At 48.8% G+C, this 27,118-nt stretch overlaps 1 protein-coding gene across 2 annotated transcripts in view; it reads right to left on the reverse strand.

Moving 5' to 3' along the window:
* The window catches only part of bcat1 (branched chain amino-acid transaminase 1, cytosolic), a 63,359-nt gene that overhangs the window by 13,537 nt on the left and 22,704 nt on the right, over positions 1-27,118 (reverse strand). The window contains exons 2-8 of one of the 2 annotated variants that reach the window (XM_078420003.1): positions 22,590-22,628; positions 19,066-19,266; positions 16,002-16,112; positions 13,858-13,977; positions 11,341-11,504; positions 7,838-7,980; positions 1,362-1,447 (exon numbers count right to left, since the gene is read on the reverse strand). In XM_078420003.1, the coding sequence (XP_078276129.1) occupies positions 1,362-1,447; positions 7,838-7,980; positions 11,341-11,504; positions 13,858-13,977; positions 16,002-16,112; positions 19,066-19,266; positions 22,590-22,628 (864 nt within the window). The remainder of the gene's footprint in view (positions 1-1,361; positions 1,448-7,837; positions 7,981-11,340; positions 11,505-13,857; positions 13,978-16,001; positions 16,113-19,065; positions 19,267-22,589; positions 22,629-27,118) is intronic. The other variant, XM_078420004.1, reaches the window with a different exon arrangement.

The following is a 27,118-nucleotide window of genomic DNA, read 5'->3' on the forward strand; positions in this document are numbered from 1 at the left end:
AGGCGAAATATGAGGTGCTGTTCCTCCAATTTCCGGTGGGCCTCACTATGGCACTGGAGGAGGCCCATGACAGAAAGGTCAGACTGGGAATGGGAGGGGGAGTTGAAGTGCTCAGCCACCGGGAGATCAGATTGGTTATCGCGGACTGAGCGCAGGTGTTGAGCAAAGCGATCGCCGAGCCTGCGTTTGGTTTTGCCGATGTAGAGAAGTTGATATCTGGAGCAGCGGATGCAATAGATGAGTTTGGAGGAGGTGCAGGTGAACCTCTGTCTCATGGCGAATGGAGTTTAATTCAGATAAGTGTGAGTGAGATGTTGCATTTCGGGAAGTCACACCAGGGCAGGACCTTTACGGTGAATGGAATGGCACTGAAGACTGTTGTGGAGCAGAGGGATCTAGGATTTCCAGGTACATCCTTTCCTGAAAGTGCCATCACATGTAGTTGGCTTTTGGCACATTGGCCTTCAGTCAGGGTATTGAAGTACAGAACTTTTTTTAGTTTCGTTTAGTTTAGAGATACAGCGCAGAAACAGGCCCTTCGGCCCACCGGTCCCCGCACACTAACACTATCCTGCACACACTAGAGACAATTTTTGTTTACGTTTACCAAGCCAATTAACCTACAAACCTGTATGTCTTTGGAGTGTGGGAGGAAACCGAAGATCTCGGAGAAAAGTCACGCAGGTCACGGGGAGAACGTACAAACTCCGTACAGACAGCACCCGTAGTCGGGATCGAACCCGGGTCTCCGGCGCTGCATTCGCTGTAAGGCAGCAGCTCTACCACTGCGCCACCGTGCCGCCCAACTTGGAACATTATGTTACATTTCTACAAGACATTGGTGAGGACGCATTTCGAGTATTGTGTTCAGTTTTGGTCACTCTACTACAGGAAGAATGCCGTTAAGCTGGAAAGAGTGTAAAGAAGATTCACGAGGATGTTGCCTGGACTCAAGGGCCTGACCTATAGGGAGCGGTTGGGCAGGCTTGGACATTATTTCTTGGAGCGCAGGAGGCTGAGGGGTGATCTTATAGAGGTGTATAAAATCATGAATGGAATATAGATATTGTAAATGCACAATATCTATTGTCTTTTGCCCAGTGTAGGGGATTCTGGAATTAGAGCATTTCGACGTTCGATATTTTCGGATTGTGATGGGTTTATCGGAACATAACCGCGTCGTAAGTTGAGGAGCACCTGTACTATTTTTAATGGTTCAAATCAAAATTAAAACAGATAAGTCGTGCTCCAAAGTTGCGTTCAGAGCTGCAAATTGGCTGTTGGCACGAGACCCATTAAGTCAGGTGTGTGTGCAGTGAGGTGAAAGTTGTTACGTGGTATATACATAACACGGTACTGACCCACTCGCGTGCCAAGTCGACAATGCTTTGCCGCGTGACGCCGGGTAAAATGATGCCATCCAATGGCGCTGTCACGAGCTCTTCCTCTGGGAGAACAGAAAAGAATCTACTTGCAAAACGTATCATGGGAAGACAGATTCACCCGTTACAATCCATGGAAATCCAGCAACTCATAAACCGTTTGGGTGTCTCACAACCCAATGGTTAGAACATTGATTTCTCTGATTTTGGGTAACCTCTATCTAATTCCCTCGGATATACAAGCAAAGAATCTCACTGTAACTTGTCACACTAGATAATAAAATGTTCATTCATTCATTCATTCCTTCATTCTAGACCTCACACTTGCTCGAGTATCATCTCCATCTGTGAGCCACAAGCCCACCCACCCTCTACCAGTGCCACCAATTGTACCATTCAGTCTCCACTGGTCTCCACTCTTCCACTGACACCCCCTGTCCCCCAGCAACCCTCCCACCTATCTGCAACGTAAGACGATGCCCGCCTTCTAACTTTGCTTAGCTCTGATGGAAGGTCAGCATCATGAAACATTGACTCTGATTCTCTCTCCAGAGATGCTGCCTGACCTGCTGAGCAATTCCAGCCCTTGCAGAAAAGGACACAAAGTGCCAGAGTAACTCAGCGGGTCAGGCACCATCTCTGGAGAACATGAATAGGTGACGTTTCGGGTCGGGACTCTTACAGAAGTGCTGGAGTAACTCAGCGGGTCAGGCACCATCTCTGGAGAACATGGATAGGTATCGTATCAGGTCGAGACTCTCCTGTAAAGCTCCCAACCCAAAACGTCTCCTATCCATGTTGTCCAGAGATGCTGCCTGACTTGTTGAGTTACTCCAGCACTTTGTGCCCTTTTGTGCATTAACCAGCATCTGCAATTCCTTCTTTCCAGCACTTGTAGTTTTTATTATCAAGGCTTGGTGTGTAATCAGACTATGATTAAGTTTATTAAGTGCGGGATAAGATACACCAGTTCTCTTGTGTGGCAACTTAACACTTCTGGTCCATTTGAGCTTCACTTAAAATGCATTCAAGCTCAGCTAGAGAATGGAAGGAGAACCTTGCTCTCTATTGTGCAGTGTGTGTGTGTGTGTGTGTGTGTGTGTGTGTGTGTGTGTGTGTGTGTGTGTGTGTGTGTGTGTGTGTGTGTGTGTGTGTGTGTGTGTGTGTGTGTGTGTGTGTGTGTGTGTGTGTGTGCGCGTGTGTCTGTGTGTGCGCGTGTGTCTGTCTGTATGTGCGCGTTTGTCTGTCTGTGTGTGTCTGTGTCTATGTCTGTGTGAGTGTGTGTGTTTGTGTGTGTGTATATGTGTCTGTGCGCGTGTGTCTGTCTGTGTGTGTGCGTGTGTCTGTGTGCGCGTGTGTCTGTCTGTGTGTGCGCGTTTGTCTGTCTCTGTGTGTCTTTGTGTCTGTATGCGTGTCTGTGCCTGTGTCTGTGTTTGTGTGTCTATGTCTGTGTGCATGAGTGTGTCTGTGCGTGTGTGTGTGTATATGTGTCTGTGTGCATGTGTCTGACTGTGTGCGTGTGTGTGTGTGTCTGTGTGCGCGTGTGTATCTGTGAGACTGTGTGTATGTGTCTGTGTGTGCGAGTCTTTTTGTCTGCCTGTCTGTGTGTGTGTGTGTGTGTGTGTGACTGCGTGTGTGTCTGTGTGTTTATGTATGTGTGTGTGTGTGTGTGTGTGTGTGTGTGTGTGTGTGTGTGTGTGTGTGTGTGTGTGTGTGTGTGTGTGTGTGTGTGTCTGTCTGTGTGTGTCTGTGTCTGCAAACTGATTGCCCTTATAATGGAGAATACAACTGCTGAGTAGATTGAACATAAAATGTCACTGATGTCCCCTGCTGTGTTCAGTCGTACAAAGTTTTAATAAAGCTGTCACACACCAGCAACAACTTGTCTTTATGTGGTGCTCAATGTAACAAAACAGCCCTAGATCTCTCACAGAAGCTTGTTCAGACAAAGACTACCATAGACGTGAGCAAAGGCTTGGTTAGAGACGTGTCTTTTATCATCTTAAATGTGGCAACTGTAAAGATGTAAGGAGGACTATGATCTTACAGAGGTATACAAAATCATGAGAGGAATAGATCGGGCAGACGCACAGAGTCTCTTGCCCAGAGTATGGGAATCGAGAACCAGAGGACATAGGTTTAAGGTGAAGGAGGAAAGATTTAATAGGAATCTGAGGGGTAACCTTCTCACACAAAGGGTGGTGGGTGTACAGAACGAGCTGCCAGAGGAGGTAGTTGAGGCATTTAGACAGGTACAAGGATAGGACAGGTTTAGAGGGATATGGGCCAAATGCAGGCAGGTGGGACTAGTGTAGATGGGACATGTTGGCCGGCATTGGCAAGTCGGGCCGAAGGGCCTCTTTCCAGGCTGCAAAACTCCATGACTATAATTCCACATTTCGTTTGAGAATGGAGTGGCAAAGGAAGTCGGAAATTAGTAATTAACTGTCATCTCCAGCTGATGGTCATTTTCTGCTGGATCTTGTACAGGTTGCTGGATTCAGCACACACTTTGTTTCTGAAGTGAATCACGTAGGATTTTGTAGCTGAGGCGGGGACTATCCCAACGTTTAAGAAACAGTTAGACAGGCACATGGATTGGACGGGTTTAGAGGGATGTGGGCCAAACGCGGGCAGGTGGGGCTGGTAGAGACGGGACATGTTGGCTGGTGTGGGCAAGTTGGGCCGAAGGTCCTGCTTCCACACTCTATGACTCAATGAGACCTCAGTGCAGAAGAGCCGTGGGCAGCAGGTAAGAACGCCACTCGCTCACTTTACTATCTGCCGCCGTTTTGCAGGAGGTGGATCACCTGCCTTTCTGACCACATTGCCTCAATGGCCGCCCTTCAGAACAAGTAGTTCCTTGGCTGCAAAGTGGTGCAGGACTTCAGAAAAGACGCTGGAAAAAAAAATTGCATGCTGCTATCGTAATAGGTGTAATAAGTGTGACTTCAGGCAACTCCCTGCGTGCTGCAGGAGGGGGGGGGAGGGGGGGGTGGAGAGCGATGCCCTTGAATGGCTCCCTCCAGCTCATTGTCCAGGCCTCTTTCTTCCTCGCACTGACGAAACAATCCCCACCACATTGCTAATTAAGCCTGAGAAAGCAGCCTGCTAAGGCACAGAGCGAGGCATTAATCTGTGTGTCACTGCGGCTAGGTGTAGCTTTCCACCGTGTGGTAATGGCACAATCTTATCTCCCATCCCTCATCAGCACCATCTTTCACTTAAAAACCTCTGCCATCAGTTCAGATGTTTCTGTGTTACCGGTGAGGATCAAGCGGGTTTTATTAAAGGCAGGGGGGGGGGGGGAAGGGGGGGAGGGGGGACTTTAAATAGAGCATGGTTACCTTCATAATGAAATGGAGAGAACCCATACGGACATCCCCCTTTGCACTTTGTGCGATTAAATTGGCTTTTATTTAGCTTACGATACTTTCGCTTAGGGGGCGAAATTTCTGAAAGTAATTTTTTTTTAAAAAGCGAAAATGGACCAGCCACAACCAGGAAGTGGTAAAGCAATCTAATCATCGAGTGAATGACCTCTGCCTAAAGAAACCTGGCAAAGCTTATCTCTGCTATAAAGATATCTATGAGCTTCAAGATCTAAGTACATACTAGACCAAGTGGCCCCGTTGGGCCCAAACCTCTCCTGCATTGGTACAGCACCCTCCCCCTCCCCTCTCTCCTCAACCCCCCTCCCCTCTCCCTTCTCCCCCACTCCCCCCCTCCCTGTCCCTCCTCCCCTCCCCCTCCCCTCCTTTTAAACTTTAAAATGTGAATAACTAAAAATTATAACACCGATTTCAATAAAACTACTTGCGTTATCACTAAAGTGACAACGGTGAGTAAGGTGGGCCTACAATTGTCGCGCTATCGTGTACCATTTTGGCTGAAGTTCAGTCACAAACAAGATAACAATCGAGAGTTTTAGTATATAGATATATAGATATATATAGATTTATATATATATGTCCACACTTAGTATTAGTTTAGTGTCGAGATACAGCACCTGAATAGGTGATGAAAATGCCAGATGTTTCCACATCTTACCCTTCCATATCTCTCGACCCTCTCTCCCTGAGTCTCAGTCTGAAGAAGGGTCTCGGCCCGAAACGTCACCCATTCCTTCTCTCCAGAGATGCTGCCTGACCCGCTGAGTTACTCCAGCATTTTGTGTCTGTCTTCGGTGTAAACCAGCATCTGCAGTTCCTTCCTGTACATATGTGTGTCTCCATATATGTGTGTGTATTGTGCATGTATGTGTGTGTGTATATATATATATATACACACACACACACACACACACACACACACACACACACACACACACACACACACACACACACACACACACATATACACACACACACACACACACAAATATAGACATTGCAGATGTTGGTTATACATCGAGACCCTTCTTCAGACTGAGAGTCAGGGAAGGAAGGGCTTGTTTCCAAGCTGTATCACTCTATGACAATAGACAATAGACAATAGGAGCAGGAGTAGGCCATTCGGCCCTTTGAGCCAGCACCGCCATTCAATGTGATCATGGCTGATCATTCTCAATCAGTACCCCGTTCCTGCCTTCTCCCCATACCCCCTGAATCCGCTATCTTTAAGAGCTCTATCTAGCTCCCTCTTGAATGCATTCAGAACTCTAATATGTTTATGATTCATTCAGTAGGCAAGGAAAACTGATATTTCCCCTGTTTTCTCTGAAGGCAGAAGGCCATTCAGCCCATCGAGCCTCTGCCATTTCTCAGACCCACGTACTGTATCTGTCTTACTGCAACCTGTTCCCTCTCACTCATCAACCCACCCTGATTCTCACTGCAACACACCTACACTACTAGTTTACAGCAAGAATCAACCTGCTGACGGTGTCTGGGGATGTGGGAGGACACTGGAGCACCGGGGGGGGGGGGTGAATGTACAGAAGAGTCTGTGTTACCACGTGTACATGGAGTGTGTGAGGTTGCAGCCCCTGTTCCATTATCTAAAGGGGCTGCTCCTTGCCTGCTGGCTGCACTTATAAACAATAGACAATGGACAATAGGTGCAGGAGGAGGCCATTCGGCCCTTCGAGCCACCATTCAATGTGATCATGGCTGATCATTCTCAATCAGTACCCCGTTCCTGCCTTCTCCCCATACCCCCTGACTCCGCTATCCTTAAGAGCTCTATCCAGCTCTCTCTTCAATGCATTCAGAGAATTGGCCTCCACTGCCTTCTGAGGCAGAGAATTCCACAGATTCACAACTCTCTGACTGAAAAAGTTTTTCCTCATCTCTGTTCTAAATGGCCTACCCCTTATTCTTAAACTGTGGCCCCTTGTTCTGGTCTCCCCCAAATTTGGGAACATGTTTCCTGCCTCTAACGTGTCCAACCCCTTAATAATCTTATACGTTTCGATAAGATTTCTCACCCACCATCCTCATCTTTGGACAACCTGTGCGCAGGGGAGAGGGTAGGGGGCCGAAGATTGGGTTGCTCCTGGGCCTGGCCAAGCCGGCCGTCCGCGAGTCACGGCGCCGGGCGGAAGAGGGCTCTGCCCGAGCCGGCTGCCTGCCCCTTTTCCGGGGTTACGTCCGCGCCCGGGTTGGGTTTGGAGAGGGGCTACTCGCTGTCCACGGGCACCCTGGGGGATTTCCGGGACAACTGGGCACCGCGGGTGTTGAATACACCCTGGACAAGGAGTGTAAGATAGTTGTGTAATAGTTTTATTGTTTGTCTTGTATTACGATGGTGGGTTCTGTGGTAGTTTTATGGTATTGTATATATTATTTTAATATTTAAATAATTATTTTTGATTAGGAAAAAAAAGGGGTGGTGAATTCAGAGCTCTGGGTAGCTGTGAGTTGCCCATCAGACTGCCGAAGGACTCGCCACTGTATTGTCCGATTGCCGTCTTAGGTTCACAGCAGAGCGACCCTTCGGATTAACGTCTGTGTGGAGTTGACAGGGAGAACCTTCGCAGTCTGATGGGCAACACACAGCTCCCCAGAGCTCTGAAAGAAAGCAGCGGGCTCCAACAATTGCTGATGTAAGTGCAAGTTTACGCTAGTCGCCTATTATATTTAGTTGAGGGACAGCGCGGAAACAGGCCCTTCGGCCCGCCGAGTCGGCGCCGACCAGCGATCCCCGCACGCTAGCACCATCCTACACACACACACACACACTCGGGACAACTCACAGTTTTTACCCAAGCTAATTATTCCTCCAAACCTGCACGTCTTTGGAGTGCGGGAGGAAACCGAAGCGCCCGGAGAAAACCCACGCGGGTCACGGGGAGAGCGTGCAGACTCCGTACAAACAGCGCCCAAGGTCAGGATGGAACCCGGGTCTCTGGCGCTGTGAGGCAGCAACTCCACCATGCCGCCCAAAATGAGGTAGCGCCTGTATGAACATACGTAACACCGCAAGAATGAAGCTTAATTTTGGCATAACTGCACCTCCTTGCTCGTTTATCCAGTAAAGGAATAGATTCATTGTTCCTGCCTCTGTTATCTTCTCATCGTCTCCATAGAGCCACAGCACCTGCTGGCAGCCATCATTCTGAGCTTGAGACTGCGCGTACAGGGAAGCTCCATAATTCCTAAAACAAGAAAGAATAAGGTGTTACAGACCTGGCTTTTACTGTTTAAAGTTGTTGCCCATAAATTATAGGGCAGATCCACTGCCTCACAGCGCCAGAGACCCGGGTTCCATCCCGACTACGGGTGCTGCCGGCGTGGAGTTTGCACGTTCTCCCCGTGACCGCGTGGGTTTCCTCCGGGTGCTCCGGTTTCCTCCCACACCCCAAAGACGCACAGGTTTGGTCGGGTTAATCGGCCCCTATTAAATGACGAGCGGGAGAATCTCTGAGAAGTTGACAGGTATGTGGGGTAATAAGTTAAGTAGTTTTCTCTCCTTTAGTTTAGTTTGGTTGTTTAGTTTAGATACAGTGTGGAAACAGGCCCTTTGGCCCATCGAGTCCGCGTCGACCAGCGACCACACTAGGCCTATCCGACACACTAGGGACAATTTACAATTCGTACTGAGGCCAATTAACCTACAAACCCACACGTCTTTGGAGTGTGGGAGGAAACCGGAGCACCCGGAGAAACCCACGCGGTCACGGGGAGAACGTACAAACTCCCTTCAATCAGCATCTGTGGTCAGGATCGAACCCGGGTCTCTGGTGCTATAAGGCAGCAACTCTACCGCTGCGCCACCGTGTCAGGTTTGTAGATTAATTGGCTTCTGTAAATTGTCCCTGTTGTGTAGGATAGTGTTAATGTGCGGGCGATCGCTGGTCGGCGAGGGATCGGTCAGCTGAAGGGTCTGTTTCCACGCTGTATCTCTAATGTCTGATAGTCGCTGTCTCATCCTGCCCTCATTCCTTATCCACTCCATCTCCTCGCTCTACACGCTTCCTGACTGCTGCCTGTAATGCCTTCTGCCTACTTTCCGCCCGCATTTAGTTCAGTTCACAAGTTATAGGAGTAGAATTAGGCCATTCGGCCCATCGAGTCCTTTCCGCGATTCAATCATGGCTGATCTCTGCCTCGTAATCCCATTTTCCTGCCTTCTCCCCATAATCCTTGACACCCGTTCTAATCAAGAATTTGTCAATCTCTGCCTTAAAAATATCCACTGACTTGGCCTCCACAGCCCTCTGTGGCAATGAGTTCCACAGATTCACCATCCGATACATATATACATTCCACAGATCAACTATCCTCTGACTAAAGAAGTTCTTTAAGCATTTCTCATCCTTTTTAAAAGAGCGCCCTTTTATTCTGAGGCTGTGACCTCTGGTCCTAGACTCTCCCACCAGTGGAAACATCCTCTCCACATCCACTCTATCTGTGCCTTTCATTGTTCTGTAAGTTTCAATGAGGCCCCCCCTCGTCCTTCTAAACTCCAGCGAGTACAGGCCCAGTGCTGTCAAACGCTCATCATATGATAACCCACTCATTCCTGGGATCATTCTCGTAAACCTCCTCTGGACCCTCTCCAGAGCCAGCACATCCTTCCTCAGATTTGGGGCTCAAATTTGCACACAGCGCTCCAAATGTGGCCTGACCAACGCCTTATAGAGCCTCAGCATTACATCCCTTTTTGTCGTCGAGCCCCCTTGATATAAATGCCAGCATTGACTTTGCCTTCCTTGCTACCTTTAGCTTAGTTTAGAGATACAGCAGGGAAACAGGCCCCTCGGCCCACCGAGTCCGCGCCGATCCATAAAGGCTTTCTTCCCCTTCAATGCAGAAGGCTAGGCAGTTAATTGGACACAACGTAACTCAGTTAGACACAACCTTCTGCAGTTGTACTGGGTCCTAGTGTGACCGCACCTGGAGTACTGTGTGCAGTTGTACAGGGCCCTAGTGTGACCGCACCTGGAGTACTGTGTGCAGTTTTGGTCTCCAAATTTGAGGAAGGATATTCTTACTATTGAGGGCGTGCAGCGTAGGTTTACTAGGTTAATTCCCGGAATGGCGGGACTATAATATGTTGAAAGACTGGAGTGACTAGGCTTGTATACACTGGAATTTAGAAGGATGAGAGGAGATCTTATTGAAACGTATAAGATTATTAAAGGGTTGGACACGTTAGAGGCAGGAAACATGTTCCCAATGTTGGGGGAGTCCAGAACAAGGGTCCACAGTTTAAGAATAAGGGGTAGGCCATTTGGAACTGAGATGAGGAAAAACGTTTTCAGTCAGAGAGTTGTGAATCTGTGGAATTCTCTGCCTCAGAAGGCAGTGGAGGCCAATTTTCTGAATGCATTCAAGAGAGAGCTAGATAGAGTTCTTAAGGATAGCGGAGTCAGGGGGTATGGGGAGAGGGCAGGAATGGGGTACTGATTGAGAATGATCAGCAATGATCACATTGAATGGCAGTGCTGGCTCGAAGGGCCGAATGGCCTCCTCCTGCACCTATTGTCTATTGTCTATTGTCTATAACTCAGTGGGTCAAGCAGCATCCCTGGAGAACATGGATCGCTGATGTTTTGGGTCCAGTCCCTTCTTCAGATTGATTGGGGGGGAAGAAAACGAGAAGAGAGAGGACGCAGGGCAAAGCATCACAGGTCATAGACGATCGCAGGCGAGAGGGGAGGGGGTCTATTAGTTCATAAGTTATCGGTGCAGAATTAGGCCATTCGCCCCATCGAGTCTACGCCGCCATTCAATCATGGCTGATCTATCTCTCCCTCCCAACCCCATTCTCCTGCCTTCTCTCCGTATCCTTTGGCACCCGTGCTAATCAAGAATCTGTCAATCTCCACTTTAAAAATACCCAACCACTTGGCCTCCACCGCCGTCTGTGGCAATGAATTCCACAGATCCCCCACCCTCTGGCTATAGAAATTCCTCATCTCCTTTCTGTAGAAACGTCCTTTTATACTGAGGCTGTGCTCTCTGGTCCTGGACTCTCCCACTGGTGGAAACATCCTCTCCACATCCACTCTATCCAGGCCTTTCACTGTTCGATGGGGAGATGATTGGACAAACGCCAGAGATGCAAAAAGGGGCGTGAGACACAAGGTTTTAATTGGGATGGATAGGACGTCACATTGCCATCGGTGGCAGCTTGCTGTGCATGCAGTTTGCCCGCCAAGCTCTCACTGGCCCTGGTAAGGGAAAGGCTCGGGCTAGGTTAGATAGAGCTCTCGGGGCTAGTGGAATCAGTCAGATAGCGCTTTAGGGGCGAGTGGAATCAGTCAGATAGCACTCAGGGGCTAGTGGAATCAGTCAGATAGAGCTCTAGGGGTTAGTGGAATCAAGGGATATGGGGAGAAGGCAGGCACGGGTTACTGATTGTGGACGATCAGCCAGAATCACAATGAATGGCGGTGCTAGCTCGAAGGGCCGAATGGCCGAATGGCCTCCTCCTGCACCTATTTTCTATGTTTCTGTGGGTGGAATCAAGCCCTGTGTTTGTGCTTGCCCTGTGTTCATGACCTACGTACCCTCCGAGTTTGCAGTCTCCGGTTCCTCCCTTCCAGGCCCGGACATACTCCGGGTTGGCCCAGAGGGACACGGCATTGAACATGCCCGTGCTGAAGTATGGTCCGACCGGGCACATGATGACGTACAGCATGGCTTTGGTCGTCTTCTTCAGGCCCAGGGAAGGCTGAAGGGAATGAGAGTCACAAGGTCAGTGGGCAGCACGGTGGTGCAGCAGTATACCTGGGTAATGTGTCAGAAGGAACTGCAGAAGCTGGTTTATACCGAAGATAGACACAAAGTGCTGGAGTAACCTGAGGGGCAACATTTTCACAAAGAGAGTAGAGGGGCGTACGGAACCAGTTGCCATGTGGAGGTAGTCGAGGCAGGTACAATAACAACATTTAAAAGACATTTGGACAGGTAGATAGATAGGACAGGTTTAGATGGACGTGGGCCAAACGCGGGCAGGTGGGACTAGCATAGATGGGGCATCTTGGTCGGCGTGGACAATTTGGGCCGAAGGGCCTGTTTCCATGCTGTATGACTCTATGCTCTGAAGCAAAGATACTAGAGGAGCAAGATAGACCACTCGACCCTACAACCGTAGAAGGTCAAGGCGCCATTTTAGTAGGCAGAACTTGCAGAAACATTTTTAAAGAAAAATAACAAAAATCTGTGAATTGATAGATGAGATACATTCTGCATTTTTATGGTATCATCACACATACTGTTCCCCCAAAACACTGATTACACAGCGAGGGGCATAGCAGACGGCGGGTTTTGCCTACTAAAATGGCGGACGTTACGCTCGTTTACGTCCTAATACACCTCAGTATAGGCGATTTCGACGGAGTGGTTCAGCTTGTCCCTCTTATATCTTTGCTCTGAAGTTCCTGATCCAATATTCCAGCTACTGGTAATTGTTCACACCGGCCTTCGGGTGGCGCTACTGATCGCTAAACTCAGCCATTGGAAATCTAAACCAAGTTTGAACAATCTTCACGTTGATGGAATTTGTGGCAGCTTTAATCAGAAGCGTTTGGGAGATCGCATGACCATTGCCGGTCAATTAAACAGCGTTAGATTGACACAAAAAAGCTGGAGTATCTCAGCGAGACAGGCAGCATCTCTGGAGGGAAGGAGTGGGTGACGTTTCGGGTCGTGACCCTTCTTCAAATAGCGTTACTGTCTGTATTTTTAGATGTGGGAATAAGGAACTGATTCTTTATCATCTCCCAAAGGGCTGGCCGCTGCGGACACTGGGAGAGCCCAGAGGAGCGCGAGGACTACCTCAAACACACACTCACAAGCTCACACAGGTTATAGTAGAATTAGGCCATTCGGCCCATCGAGTCCGCTCCACCATTCGATCATGGCTGATCTCTCCATCTAATTCCATGTTCCTGCCTTCTCCCCATAACTCTTGACACCCGTTCTAATCAAGAATTTGTCCATCTCTGCCTTAAAAATATCCACTGGCTCGGCCTCCATGGCCCTCTGTGGCAATGAGTTCCACAGATTAACTACCCTCTGACTAAAGAAGTTCCTCCTCACCTCCATTTTAAAAGTGCGCCCTTTAATTCTGAGGCTGTGCCCTCTGGTCCTACTCTCCCACCAGTGGAAACATCCTCTCTACATCCACTCTATCTGTGTCTTTCATTATTCTGTAAGTTTCAATGAGGTCCCCCCTCAACCTTCTAAACTCCAGCGAGTACAGGCCCAGTGCTGTCAAACGCTCATCATAGATTAACCCACTCATTCCTGGGATCATTCTTGTAAACCTCCTCTGGGCCCTCTCCAGAGCCAGCACGTCCTTCCTCAGATATGGGGCCCATGTATAGTGGCGCAGCTGGGAGAGCCGCCGCCTCACAGTGCTGGAGACCCGGGTTCGATCCTGACCTCGGGTGCTGTCTGTGTGTAGTTTGCACGTTCTCCCTGTTACTAAGTGGACACATGGCAATAAACTAAACGATGGAGGAGATTCTACTCCGCGGGCTGATTTATAAACCTTCAACCTTCGCGTCGTCGGGATGGGGTGGAAACCGGAGCACCCGGAGGAAACCTGAAGCCAGACACGGGAATGAACATTCCATGTGTGTAGGGAGTGGATGAGAAAATGGGATAACATGGAACTAGTGTGAAGAGGTGATCGATGGTCGGCATGGACTCGGTGGGCCGAAGGGCCTGTTTCCGTGCTGCATCTATAAAATTTTTAAAAATAAACACATGTGTGTGCGTCTAAGTGTGCGCGTGCGAACAGTCCTGACCCAGAACGTCATCTCTCCATTCCCTCCACAGATGCTGCCTGACCTGCTGAGTTCCTCCAGCACTTTGTGCTTTGCGTTTCTGCACATACCCAGGCACAGCAGACACACCTGGACATGTAGGGAAACAGATATGCAGGTGTGTGCCAACACACACATACGGACACACCAAGATACACATATAAGCAGATACAAGCACGAGTGCACGAGGACCCGTGTGCAAACTCTCACGTACACGCACACACACGTGCGCGTGCGACCATAAATTCACACCTCTGTCCCAATAAACGTCGGGCGAATGTAGAGGCTTTCCTCGATGCTGTACGGCACCCATTCTTTGTCTACCTCCACCAGCTTTTTGATGCATTCCAACAGCTCGGTCCGGTCAAAAGCCTGGGCAAAGAAACATTTGTTTTAGTTTGTTATTGTCACATGTGCAGAGATACAGAGAAAAGCTTTCTGTGCTCCAAGGAATAAAGGTCTAGCCTGCTCAACCTCGCCCTGTAACTGAAGCCCTCGAGTCGTGGCAACATCCTTCTCTGCCCCCACTTCCAGCTTAGAGTCATAGAGTGATACAGTGTGGAAACAGGCCCTTCGGCCCAACTCGCCCACACCGGCCAACGTGTCCCAGCTACACTGGTCCCACCTGCCTGCGCTTGGCCCATATCCCTCCAAACCTATCTTATCCATGTACTTGTCTAACTGTTTCTTAAACGCTGGAATAGTCCCAGCCTCAACTACCTCCTCTGGCAGCTTTGTTCCATACACCCACCATCATTTGTGTGAAAATGTTACCCCCTCGGATTCCTATTAAATCTTTTCCCCTTCACCTTGAACCTATGTCCTCTGGTCCTCAATTCCCCTACTCTGGGCAAGAGACTCTGAGCATCATCCCGATCTAGACCTCTCATGATTCTATTGGACTTGGTTTCTAATTGTGTTTTGCTCGCTAATGTATTGTTTTTAGCTCCTATCTTATTTTTCTTTTTACTTTCTTGTAGAATTTAGGTGTAATTTATGTTTTTGTGTGCTGAGTAAGACTATGTGTCTGTGGCGCTCCAGCAAGCAAGATGTTCATTGTTCCTGTACCTCACGGTGCTTGTGTATTGGACAATAAACTCCACTTGACTTAAACAAGGAACTTCATTGCGCCTATTGTGAATGACAATAAACTAAACAAAATTAAATTAACTACCCAGGTTCAATCTTTAAATATAAAAGTTTTATTCCAAAGAAAACCATACAAACATACTAAGCAAAATGTGATCAAACAAAAGCCGCCTGTATCGGCAGTTTACAAATCTCTGTCAACAATACACACCAGATCTCTGTCAACAATACATTCAACCCCCCGCGGCGACCAGCTTTCCCGGAAGGCCTCCAGAGTCCCTGTGGACACCGCGTGTTCCCTCTCCAGGGACACGCGGGCACGGACGTAACCCCGGAACAGGGATAGGCAGCCGACTTCTGTGAGGCCGTCGACTGCCCGTTGCCTGGACCCGCGGATGGCCATCTTAGCCAGGCCCAGGAGCAGACCGACAGGGAGACCCCCTCCTCCCTCCTGACCCTCCCCCCTCTGTACCGGGTGCCCAAAAATTTAAAGCGTAGGGCTAAAATGGAGCCAGAACTTGAGGAGCAGCCCCTTCAGATTCAATCCTGACCTTGGGTGCTGTATGTGTGGAGATCATGGCTGATCTATCTTGCCCTCACAACCCCCTTCTCCCCATAACCCTTTGACACTCTTGCTAATCAACAAACCGCCTTAAAACCGTCTGCCACAGCCGTCTGTGGCAACGAATTCCTCAGATTCACCACCCTCTGACTAAAGAAATTCCTCTTCATCTTCATTCTAAAGGTGTCCATTTATTCTGAGGCTGTGACCTCTGGTCCTAGACTCTCCCACCAGTGGAAACATCCTCTCCACATCCACTCTATCCGGGCCTTTCACTCTTTGGTAAGTTTCAATGAGGTTCCCCCCTCATCCGTCTAAACTCCAGCGAGTGCAGGCCGAGTGCCAACAAACGCTCATCATATGTTAACCCAATCATTCCCGGGACGATTCGCGTGATCTGTCTATGCCAAAGATAATAGAGCAGAGCAAGATAGACCACTCGACCCTAAAAACCGTAGCACGTCACGGCACCATTTTAGTAGGCAGAAACTTGCACAAACATTTTAAAAGAAAAATAACAAAAATCTGTGAATTGATAGATGAGATATATTCTGCATTTTAATGGTGTCATCACACATACTGTTCCCCCAAAACACTGATTACACTGCGAGAGGCAGAGCAGACGGTGGGCTTTGCTTACTAAAATGGCGGACGTTACGCTTCTTTGCGTACTACACTTCAGTATGGGCGATTTTGACGGAGTGGTTCATCTTGCTCCTCTAGTATCTTTGGTCTACGTACTCACAGGTAAGGCCACCCTGATGGCAGATCTCAGCATCCGGTCCATGTTCAGCATGGGTCGAAACAGCCGTATCTTGCCGTCCACGCCTCGATACGCTTTCAGTCCCTCGAAGAGCTGTGGGCAGTTGCCAGGTGAAGATATGAATCCAAACCATGACCTCAAACACACGCACCGTGAACAAGAAAAGCTGATCTCCCGATGTGTTCACATAAATTGCAGAGAGTCATAGACGTAGCCCGGCCCGTCACACGGACAAGACTTCCCATCGTTAACACCATCTACCTTTCACGCTGCCTCGGAAAAGCAGCCAACGTAATCAAAGACTTGTCCCACCCCAGACCCATTCCCTTCTCGGCACTTCATCAGGCAGAGTACTGAGTGCAGAAGTTGGGATGTTATGTTACAGTTGTACACGAGGTTGGTGAGGATGCATTTGGACTATTGTGTTCAGTTTTGGTCACCCTGCTATAGGAAAGATGTTGTTAAGCTGGAAAGAGTGCCGGGAAGATTTAGAAGGATGTTGCCAGGACTAGAGGCCCTGAGCTACAGGGAGAGGTTCGGTAGGCTAGGACTTTATTCCTTGGATCGCAGGAGGATGAGGGGTGATCTTATAGGGGTCTATCTATAAAGGTTTATTTTTGGTGATCCGAGAGATGTGTATAGATCATGAAGGGAATTAATAAGATAGACGCACAGAGTCTTTCACTCAGAGTAGGGGAATCGAGAACCAGAGGACACAGGTTTAAGGTGAGGAGGGAAAGATTTAATAGGAACCTGATGGGCAACTTTTTTTCACACAAACGCTAGTAGGAACGAGCTGCCACATGAGGCAGTTGAGGAAGGTACTAACACAACGTTTAAAAACATTTGAACATGTACATAGATAGGATAGGTTTAGAGGGATAATAGACACAAAGTGCTGGAGTAACTCAGCAGGTCAGGCAGCATCTCTGGAGGAAACGGACAGGTGAAGAGCTCTTAATGATAGCGGAGTCAGGGGATATTGGGAGAAGGCAGGAACGGGGTACTGATTGTGCATGATCAGCCATGATCACGATGAATGGCGGTGCTGGCTCGAAGGGTCGAATGGCCTACTCCTGCACTTATTGTCTATTGCCTGTTGTCTATTGTGATGTTTTGGGTCGGGACCCTTCTTCAGACTTTATATATATATGTCTTTGGAATAAAACAGCATCTGCATTTCTTTGTTTCTGCATCTAGGTTTTGCAGGATATGGGTCAATTGTGGGCAGGTGTGACTGGTATAGATGGGGCATGTTGGTCAGTGTGGGTATGTTGGGCCGAAGGGCCTGTTTCCATGCTGTAAGACTCTATGACGTCTTTTCCTTCTGGAGAGCAGCACTCTTGCACTGCCTGCTAATAGCCACTAGAGGATGCAGTGAGCCACAGAATATCAAGTCATAGTCACAGAGTGATACAGTGTGGAAACAGGCCCCTCGGCCCAACTTTCCCACACCGACCAACATGCCCCATCTACACTAGTCCCACCTGCCTGCGTTTGGCCCATATCCCTCTAAACCTGTCCAATCCATGCACTTGTCCAAATGTTTCTTAAAAGATCCTTGTCTTTGTCTGTTTAGTGGAGGTAGCAGGTAACAGAGTTCGCCTGTAACATCAGCCCATCAAACGACCCGCAATCCACCAGTCACGCTCAATATCGTCACATCCAATATCTCCAACTGCATTGCCAACCAGCTGTGCATTTACAGGGCCCCGTCTCAGCCCTTTCATAACCTGTAACTGCCCCAGTATCATTGACTCACTGTGCATTAGACTGACTTACTAGGATTCCGAAACCAGAAGACTAACAAATTCAAACCATGAATCTTCTCTAACTTCAAGGAACCCCGGCATTCCCTTTCTCTCCATCCCTCCCCCACCCAAGTCGCACCAGCTTCTCGTTTTCACCCAACAACCAGCCAACAATGGCCTGTTTCCTTTATCATCGTTACTCTTTTGCCTTTCATTCATTCATTGTTCTTTATCTCTCTACATCATCGCCTGTATCTCTCGTTTCCCTTTCCAATGCCTTTCAGTCTGAAGAAGGGTCACGACCTGAAATGTCACCCGTGAGAGGTAGAATCGGGAGGGACTTGATGGGAATGTCCCCTCCTGCAAATTTAAAGTGAAGGGGAAAAGATTTAATAGATAACATTTTCACACAAAGGGTGGTGGGTGTATGGAACAAGCTGCCAGAGGAGGTAGTTGGGCCAGGGACTATTGCAACGTTTAAGAAACTTTCAGACAGGTACATGAATAGGACAGGTTTCGGATGATATTTGAGCTACCATTCAGCAGGTTCAACAGCCCAGACCACGGGTGAACAAAGAGGAAGATGTTGGAACTTTGTTACCTTCCATCAAAAAATCTTATCGAAACATATAAGATTATTAAGGGGTTGGACACGTTAGAGGCAGGAAACATGTTCCCAATGTTGTGGGAGTCCAGAACCAGGGGCCACAGTTTAAGAATGAGGGGTAGGCCATTTAGAACGGAGATGAGGAAAAACTTTTTCAGTCAGAGAGTTGTAAATCTGTGGAATTCACTGCCTCGGAAGGCAGTGGAGGCCAATTCTCTGAATGCATTCAAGAGAGAGCTAGATAGAGCTCTTAAGGATAGCGGAGTCAGGGGGTATGGGGAGAAGGCAGGAACTGGGTACTGATTGAGAATGATCAGCCATGATCACATTGAATGGTGGTGCTGGCTCGAAGGGTCGAATGGCCTACTCCTGCACCTATTGTCTATTGTCGATCACAGTGAGGAATGTGGAATCCACTGTGGTGGACGTTTATGTTAAATTTTACTCTATATGGCTGTGTGTCATGTTGCTTTTCAGTTAGTACGGCAGTATGGTAATTCAAACTTCACTGTACCTACATTGGTACACGTGACAATAAATTGATCTTGAATTCTTGAAATCTTGATATGGGCCAAAAGCGGGCAGGTGGGACGAGTGTAGCTGGGACATGTTGGCCGGTGTGGGCAAGTTGGGCCGAAGGGCCTGTTTCCGCGCTGTTCCACTCTATGACTCTGTGAGTCTAACTCACCTCCACTGAGTATTGGAGGGCGGAGATGGCGGGGTGTAACGAGAGGTTCTGCAGTGGCTGGATGCGTGGTCTCTCCCAGCCTCCTGCCAGCGTCCAGTGAATCACCAGCATGTGGTCGGTGAACACCGTGCCAAACGGCACTTGCTTCGCATCCGGCTTCTCCGCCACACTTTGAACTGCCTCAATCTGCACCTCCGAGGCCTGCAAGACACAAGGCATGTACAGTCAGAAAATGCCAAAGCATCGGTTCAACAAAACAGCGTCACGGTAGCACAGCGGTAGAGTTGCTGCTGCCTTGCAGCGCTTACGAACTCAAGTTTGTACGTTCTCCCCGTGACCTGCGTGGGTTTCCTCCGAGATCTCCGGTTTCCTCCCGCACTCCAAAGACGTACAGGTTTTGTAAAATACTTGACTCGGTAAACGTAAAAATTGTCCCTAGTGTGTGTAGGATAGTGTTAATGTGTGTGGGGAGGTCGCTGGTCGGTGAAGTCCCGGTGGGCCGAAAGGGCCTGTTTCCGCGCTGTATCTCGGAACCAAACTAGACTGAACTGAACTGGTGTGTAATACAATGGAGAAAGCACGGGATAGAAACGGGCCCTTCGGCTCACTGGCGCATGCTGTAGTTTAGTTAAAGCCTGGAAATAGGCCCTTCGGCCCACCGAGTCCGTGCCGACCATGCCGAAAACTAGCCCTATCCTACACACACAAGGGACAATTTATAAATTATACCAAGCCAATTAACCAACAAAGTTGTGCGTCTTTGGATTGTGGGAGGAAACCGCGGCCCTGTTTCCACGCTGTATATCTAAACTCAACTAAACTAATCACCACGGCCTGCATGTGCCCCATATTCTTCCATTAATACGTGCTTAACTAAAAGCCTCTTAAACGCCATTATTGTATCTGCATCCCACACCACCCAATACATCGCACGCCAGGAACCCAATACTTTCATTCATTCATTCATTCCGCCGTGAGGGGGGGGGGGGACAACAAAGGAGGACGTGGCCCTTTGTAACTTTGTCGGTGCCCTTTATGTGGCGACTCTTTGCATACCTTGGGTACGCATAACAAAGAATTTCAGTGTGACTCGTTACATGTGACAATAAAGTATCATTCATTCATTCATTCATTCATTCATTCATTCATTCATTCATTCACTCTCTGTGCAACAAAACCTGCCCCAGATATCTCCTTTAAACTTTGCCCCTCTCACCTTAAAGCTATGCCTTCTAGTTTAGTTTAGTTTAGTTTAGTTTAGTTTAGTTTGCAGTTCCTAATTTCCACACATTTTAGTTTAGTTTAGAGATACAGCAAGGAAACAGGCCCTTTCGGCCCACCGGGTCCACGCCGACCAGCGATCCCCGCACATTAACACTATCCTACACCCACGAGGGACAATTTTTACATTTATACCAAGCCAATTAACCTAAAAACCTGCACGTCTCTGGAGTGTGGGAGGGAACCGAAGATCTCGGAGAAAACCCACGCAGGTCACGGGGAGAACGTACAAACTCCGTACAGACGGCACCCGCAGTCGGGATCGAACCCGGGTCTCCGGCGCTGCATTCACTGTAAGGCAGCAACTCTGCCGCTGCGCCACCGTGACCGCCACAAAGTCTTTGACACTTCCACCCTGAGATCAAAAGTTCTGACTGTCTACCCTATCTATGCTTCTCATCATCTTAAATACTCCCATCAGGTCTCCCCTCAACCTTCAGTGGTCCAGAGAAAACAATCCAAGTTTGTCGAGCCTCTCCTCAGGGCTAATACCCTCTAATCCAGGCAACACTCTGTAATTGAAGCTTACAACCAGTGGTATTAATGTTAATGTCTCTAATTTCAAGTAACTTCAAGTTAGGAAAAGGGGACGTACAACGAGATCTGGGTGTCCTAGTGCATCAGTCACTGAAAGGAAGCTTGCAGGTACAGCAAGCAGTGAAGAAAGCCAATGGAATGTTGGCCTTCATAACAAGAAGAGTTGAGTATAGGAGCAAAGAGGTCCTTCTGCAGTTGTACAGGGCCCCAGTGAGACTGCACCTGGAGTACTGTGTGCAGTTTTGGTCTCCAAATTTGAGGAAGGATATTCTTGCTATTGAAGGCGTGCAGCGTAGGTTTACTAGGTTAATTCCCGGAATGGCGGGACTATCATATGTTGAAAGACTGGAGCGACTAGGCTTGTATACACTTGAATTTAGAAGGACGAGAGGGGATCTTATCGAAACATATAAGATTATTAAGGGGTTGGACACGTTAGAGGTAGGAAACATGTTCCCAATGTTGGGGGAGTCCAGAACCAGGGGCCACAGTTTAAGAATAAGGGGTAGGCCATTTAGAACAGAGATGAAGAAAAACTTTTTCAGTCAGAGAGTTATAAATCTGAAATTCTCTGCCTCAGAAGGCAGTGGAGGCCAATTCTCTGAATGCTTTCTAGAGAGAGCTAGGTAGAGCTGTTAAGCATAGCGGAGTCATGGGGTATGGGGAGAAGGCAGGAACGGGGTACTGATTGAGAATGATCAGCCATGATCACATTGAATGGTGGTGCTGGCTCGAAGGGCCGAATGGCCTCCTCCTGCACCTATTGTCTATTGTCTATAACTCCTTCATTTCCTCCCCCTCCCTCGTCATCCCACTAGTTCCACTGTTGGCCTCCTTGTATCCCTGTCGTAAGCACATCTTCCCCAGCCAACAATGGGCCCTTGTGGACTCCACCCTAACAGAGGTCATCTTTTGCCGGCCCTGCTTTGTTCGAGTCTTCTCTACCTTGCAGTCTGAAGAAGAGATCAGACCTGAAACGCCACCAACCTCCTCTGCAAAGCTTCCACATCCTTCCAGTAGGGGGCGACCACAAGTGCACGCAATACTCCAAATGATATCTAATCAAAGTCCTGTAAAAACTGGATCATGACTTCCTGACTCTTACACTGAATACATACACCGATCAGCCAAAACATTATGACCACCTGCCTAATATGCTGTTGGTCCTCCGTGTGCAGCCCCATACGCAGCAGGGTGCGATGCACTGTGTATTGTGACACATTCCTCCCGTGACCACCATTAACATTTTCTGTGACTTGTGCCACAGTTGACCTTCTGTTGTTTCGGACCAGACGGGATAGCCTTCGTTGCCCTCGCGCATCGATGAGCCTTGGGCGCCCAACACCCTGTCTGTCGCCGGTTTGTGGCTTGTTCCTCCTCGGACCACTGTCGGTAGGTACTCACCACTGCTGACCGGGAGCACCCCACAAGCCTTGCCGTTTCAGAGATGCTCTGACCCAGTCGTCTGGCCATAACAATTTGGCCCTTGTCAAAGTCACTCAGGTCTTTACTCCTGCCCATTTCTCCTGCATCCAATACATCAACTTCAAGAACTGACTGTTCACTTGCTGCCTAATATATCCCACCCCTTGACAGGTGCCATTGTAACAAGATAGACAATGTTATTCACTTCCTCTGCCAGTGGTCATAATGTTTTGGCTGATCGGTGTATGGTGACCACACACCAACCAAGATTCAGTCCATACCTTGAACGAGGCAGCAGCAGTCTGTGGGAGTTTGGTGGTCTGCAGGAAGAAAAGAGAACAGTAAATGGTTGGAAAATGCACTGCATCAAGCTTCAATAAAATTGGATTTTGCATCCAAGAGGAAGTAATCCGTGCGGCACGGTGGCGTAGCGGTAGAGTTGCATCCTCACAGTGCCGGAGACCCAGGTTCGATCCTGACGTCGGGAGCTGTCTGTGTGGAGTTTGTACATCCTCCCTGTGATCCCAATTTTTATCGGGAGCTCCGGTTTCCTCCCACATCTCAAAGACGTGTAGGTTTGCGGGTTAATTGGTTTCTGTAAATTGTCCCCAGTGTGTCGGATAGAACTAGTGTATCGGGTATTGCTTGTCAGTGCAGACTCGGTGGGCCGAAGGGCCTGCTTCAATGCTCTATCTCTAAACTAAACTAAAAAGATAAGCTGCATGTACAGAGTGGATGAGTGTGGAAACGCACACCTCCAGATTCAGGGACAGTTTCTTCCCAGCTGTTATCAGGCAACTGAACCATCCTACCACAACCAGAGAGCAGTGCTGAACTACTATCTACCTCATTGGTGACCCTCGGACTATCCTTGATCGGAGTTTGCTGGCTTTACCTCGCACTAAACGTTACTCCCTCATCATGTATCTATCTGTACACTGTAAATAGCTCGATTGTAATCATAGGTATTTATTCACAAAATGCTGGAGTAACTCAGCAGGTCAGGCAGCATCTCAGGAGAGAAGGAATGGGCGACGTTTCGGGTCGAGACCCTTCTTCAGACTGGTAATCATATTGTATTCATATATCGTCGTGCTGCTGAATGGTTAGCACTCAACAAAAGCTTTTCCCTGTTCCCTGGTACACGTAACAATAAACTAAACTGAACATAGAACTAGTGTGACACAATATGGTCTGAAGAAGGGTCCCGACCAGAAACGTCACCCACTCCTTCTCTCCAGAGATGCTGCCTGTCCCGCTGAGTTACTCAAGCTTTAGTGTCCATCTCCGGTTTAAACCAGCATCTGCAGTTCCTTCCCACACGTGGAACTGGTGTGGATGGGTGACCGAATGTCAGCGTGGGCTCGGGGAGGGGCGAGGAGCGCGTTTCCATGCTGTATCTCACAAACTAAATACCGAGGCTATTGCAAGAAGCCTTGTCAAGTCCAAATAAACAATTGTCCGAGATCTGCTGACAACTGACTCTCTCCATCCACCCGGGGCAACGTAAACGCTGACTCTCGGAAGAGGACTGCAATGCGTGACCCTCTCTGGCTGGAAGGCAGCATTTGTCAACACACATTGCACCAGGCATTTTGTAATGACAGGCACAAACAACCACAGACGAATAAAAGAGACTGAGCAAGCTTTAATATACGAAGGTGTCACAAAATGCTCGAGTAACTCAGCGGGCATTCGATTCAATTCGAGATACCAGCTACCAAGACAGATGCGTATAGCAATTCATTCTTCTCACGCACAATTAAAGCATGGGATTCTACTTCACCCTACTATAGTTACTCTACCAGACCCAACTACATTTAAGGCAGCTCTTCTTCTCCAAGAAGCCCTTCTTGCTTAAGTCCATACTCAGCCACCTCCAGTTTAAATTCCATTTGGAATATTTTGGAGGACCAAGAGCCAAGAACCCTAACCTGACCCGCTGAGTTACTCCAGCATTTTGTCGTGCCTCCGATTTGTACCAGCATCTGCAGTTATTTTCCTACACAAAGCTTTAATATTCTGTACACGTACAGAAATAAATTCAATCACTAAATGTGAGGGGGAGCTAATGAGGGAGAACCTTTAGTTTAGTTTCGAGGTACAGCGCAGGAACAGGCCCTTCGGCCCGAGTCCGCACCAGCCAACGATCCCCGCACATTGACACTACCCTACGCTCACAAGTGACAATTTGCACTTATACCAAGCCAATTATTCCACAAACCTGAACATCTTCGGAGTGTGGGAGAAAACTGAAGATCTCGGAGAAAACCCACGCGGGTCACGGGGAGAATGTACAAACTCCGTAGTTCTCTGATTCAATGACATAGAGTGATAATGTCTTACTTGGCTCTGATGGACAATCGGCAATAACAGACACCATTCCCTGCCCCATGGTCCGTTATAACGAGGGTTAACTGTGCTGACGTGCACCGGACTTAACGAGTGATAGTGCAAGGAAGCAAGCCCTTCATCACAACTCACCCATTCCCACAAAGATGTCCCATCTAAGCTAGTCCCATTTGCCTGTGTTTGGCCCATATCCCTTTTTTAGTTTTAGCTTTAGAGATACAGCACGGAAACAGGCCCTTCGGCCCACCGAGTCCACACCGACCAGCGATCCCCGCGCACTAACACTATCCTACACACACACTAGGGACAATCTTTACACATACACCAAGCCAATTAACCTACAAACCTGTACATCTTTGGAGTGTGGGAGGAAACTGAAGATCTCGGAGAAAACTCACGCAGGTCACGGGGAGAACGTACAAACTCCATACAGACAGCACCCGTAGTCGGGATCGAACCCGGGTCTCTGGCGCTGCAACCAACTCTACCGCTGTGCCACCGTGCCGCCCTGAAATCCTTTCCAATCCATATATCTGTCCCAGTGTCTTTTCAATGCTGTTAGAGTACCTGCCCCAACCACCTCCTCTGGCAGCTCGTTCCATACTCCCACCACCCCCTGTGGGAAAAAGTTGCCCCTCAGGTTCCGATTACATCTTTCCCCTCTCACCTTAAACCAATGTCCTCTCCTCTGGAGAGGTCTCCTTCTAAGTCACAAGGAAAATTAAACAGCCCCTCAGACTTGTCTCAGCATTTTCGTAGTTTGCCACAAGTTCTGAAGTGTAACTGTCCCGGGAATGTAGCCAAGTGATGTCTTGTGATACAGTTGTACAAGACGTCTTTGTGGCCACATTTGGTGTACTGTATTCTGGTCACACTGCTATTGGAAGGACATCGTTAAGCAGGGAAGAGTGCAGTGAGGATTTACCAGGACTTGAGGGCCTAAGCTACAGGGAGAGGTTGGGCAGGCTAGGACTTTATTCCGTAGAGCGCAGGAGGCTGAGGGGTTATCGTACAGAGATGTATACAGTCATAAGGGGAATAGATAAAGTAAATGTACAGAGTATTTTAACCAGGGTGGGAGAATGCGGAAGAATAAGGGGCCTGTCCCACTTAGGTGACTGCCATAGTCGTAGCAGGTCACCGATAAACCGGCGACTGGATCCCCCCTATGACAATGTCTACGACAAGCTACACAACCCACCACCTAGTCGACATCAAGCTACGGCGACCCAATCGTCGCGACGTAGGACGTCCACCTACGACCGCGCCTACGACAACCTACGTCCACACAGGCGACAACCTACCTCCACCCGCGACAAGCTACGATCCTGTTGGCGACAACTGAAGCCAATTCATGTCATTTTGGCCTCCGGTTTTGACGCCGGTACCTGTTTCCGGTTGACGTAGGTAGTCGCCAATGGAATTCACCGAAGTCAGCACCGGCAACAACCTACATCACCTGGCGACGACCTACGACAGCGCCCCCGTCAGGAGACGTCAAGCTACGATCATTGGCGTCAAACCCACTGTCGCAGACCAGCGGTGACCAGAAAGACGCTACGACTCTTTGGGGACGACTCACGACCGTACAGGTGACTCCCTGGCGACCGTGTGGCGACAGCCTGGTCACCTGCAGTCGTCTAAACAATCGCCTCAGTGGGACAGGGGCTTGGTTTAAGATGAGATAGGCAAGACTTAAGTGGACCATTGTTTCACTCAAAGGGTGGTGGGTATTTGGAATGTGCTGCCACAGGAGGTAGTTGAGGGAGGCAAAATAACAATGTTTAAAAGACACTTGGACGTACATGGATAGGAAAGGAATATGGACTGAATGCAGGCAAAAGGGACTAGCTCAGATGGGGCATCTTGGTTGGAATGGACGAGATGGGCCAAAGGGCCTGTTTCCATGCTGTAGGACTCTATGATACATGCAGAGCTCCATGGAACAGGAACGACACAGACCAACGACCCTACATTCCACTCCCCACTTACCTTCTTTATCAGATTCCACCACTGAACCCTTTTGTCCTCTCCCCTCATCACCTCATCTCCAGCCTCGGTTACTGTCTCCACCCTTCCCTCCCACACCTGGCTCGTCTGCCAGTGCACCCCTCCTCAGCTGAACCAACTCACCTGCGAGCTGAGGAAGGGTCTCGATCCAAGATGACACCTATTCTTTCTCTCCAGAGATGCTGCCTGTCCCGCTGAGTTACTCCAGCATTTTGTGTCAGTCTGTGGTGTAAGCCAGCAGCTGCAGTTCCTTCCTGCACACATGCTAGCTCCCGCCCCGCCCCTCCCCCTCCCCTCTTTCGACCAACTATTTCTGCATCGCTTCAACTGTCCGACCCGAAACATCGCCTGGCCATTCCTCTCTGCAGATACTGCCTGGCCCGCTGTGACCTGATGAGTTACTCTAGCTTTTTGTGTCTGTCTTCGGTTTAAACTGTTGTGATATTGC

This window comes from Rhinoraja longicauda, chromosome 23 (assembly GCF_053455715.1).
Source record: "Rhinoraja longicauda isolate Sanriku21f chromosome 23, sRhiLon1.1, whole genome shotgun sequence".
Classification (NCBI taxonomy): domain Eukaryota; kingdom Metazoa; phylum Chordata; class Chondrichthyes; order Rajiformes; family Arhynchobatidae; genus Rhinoraja; species Rhinoraja longicauda.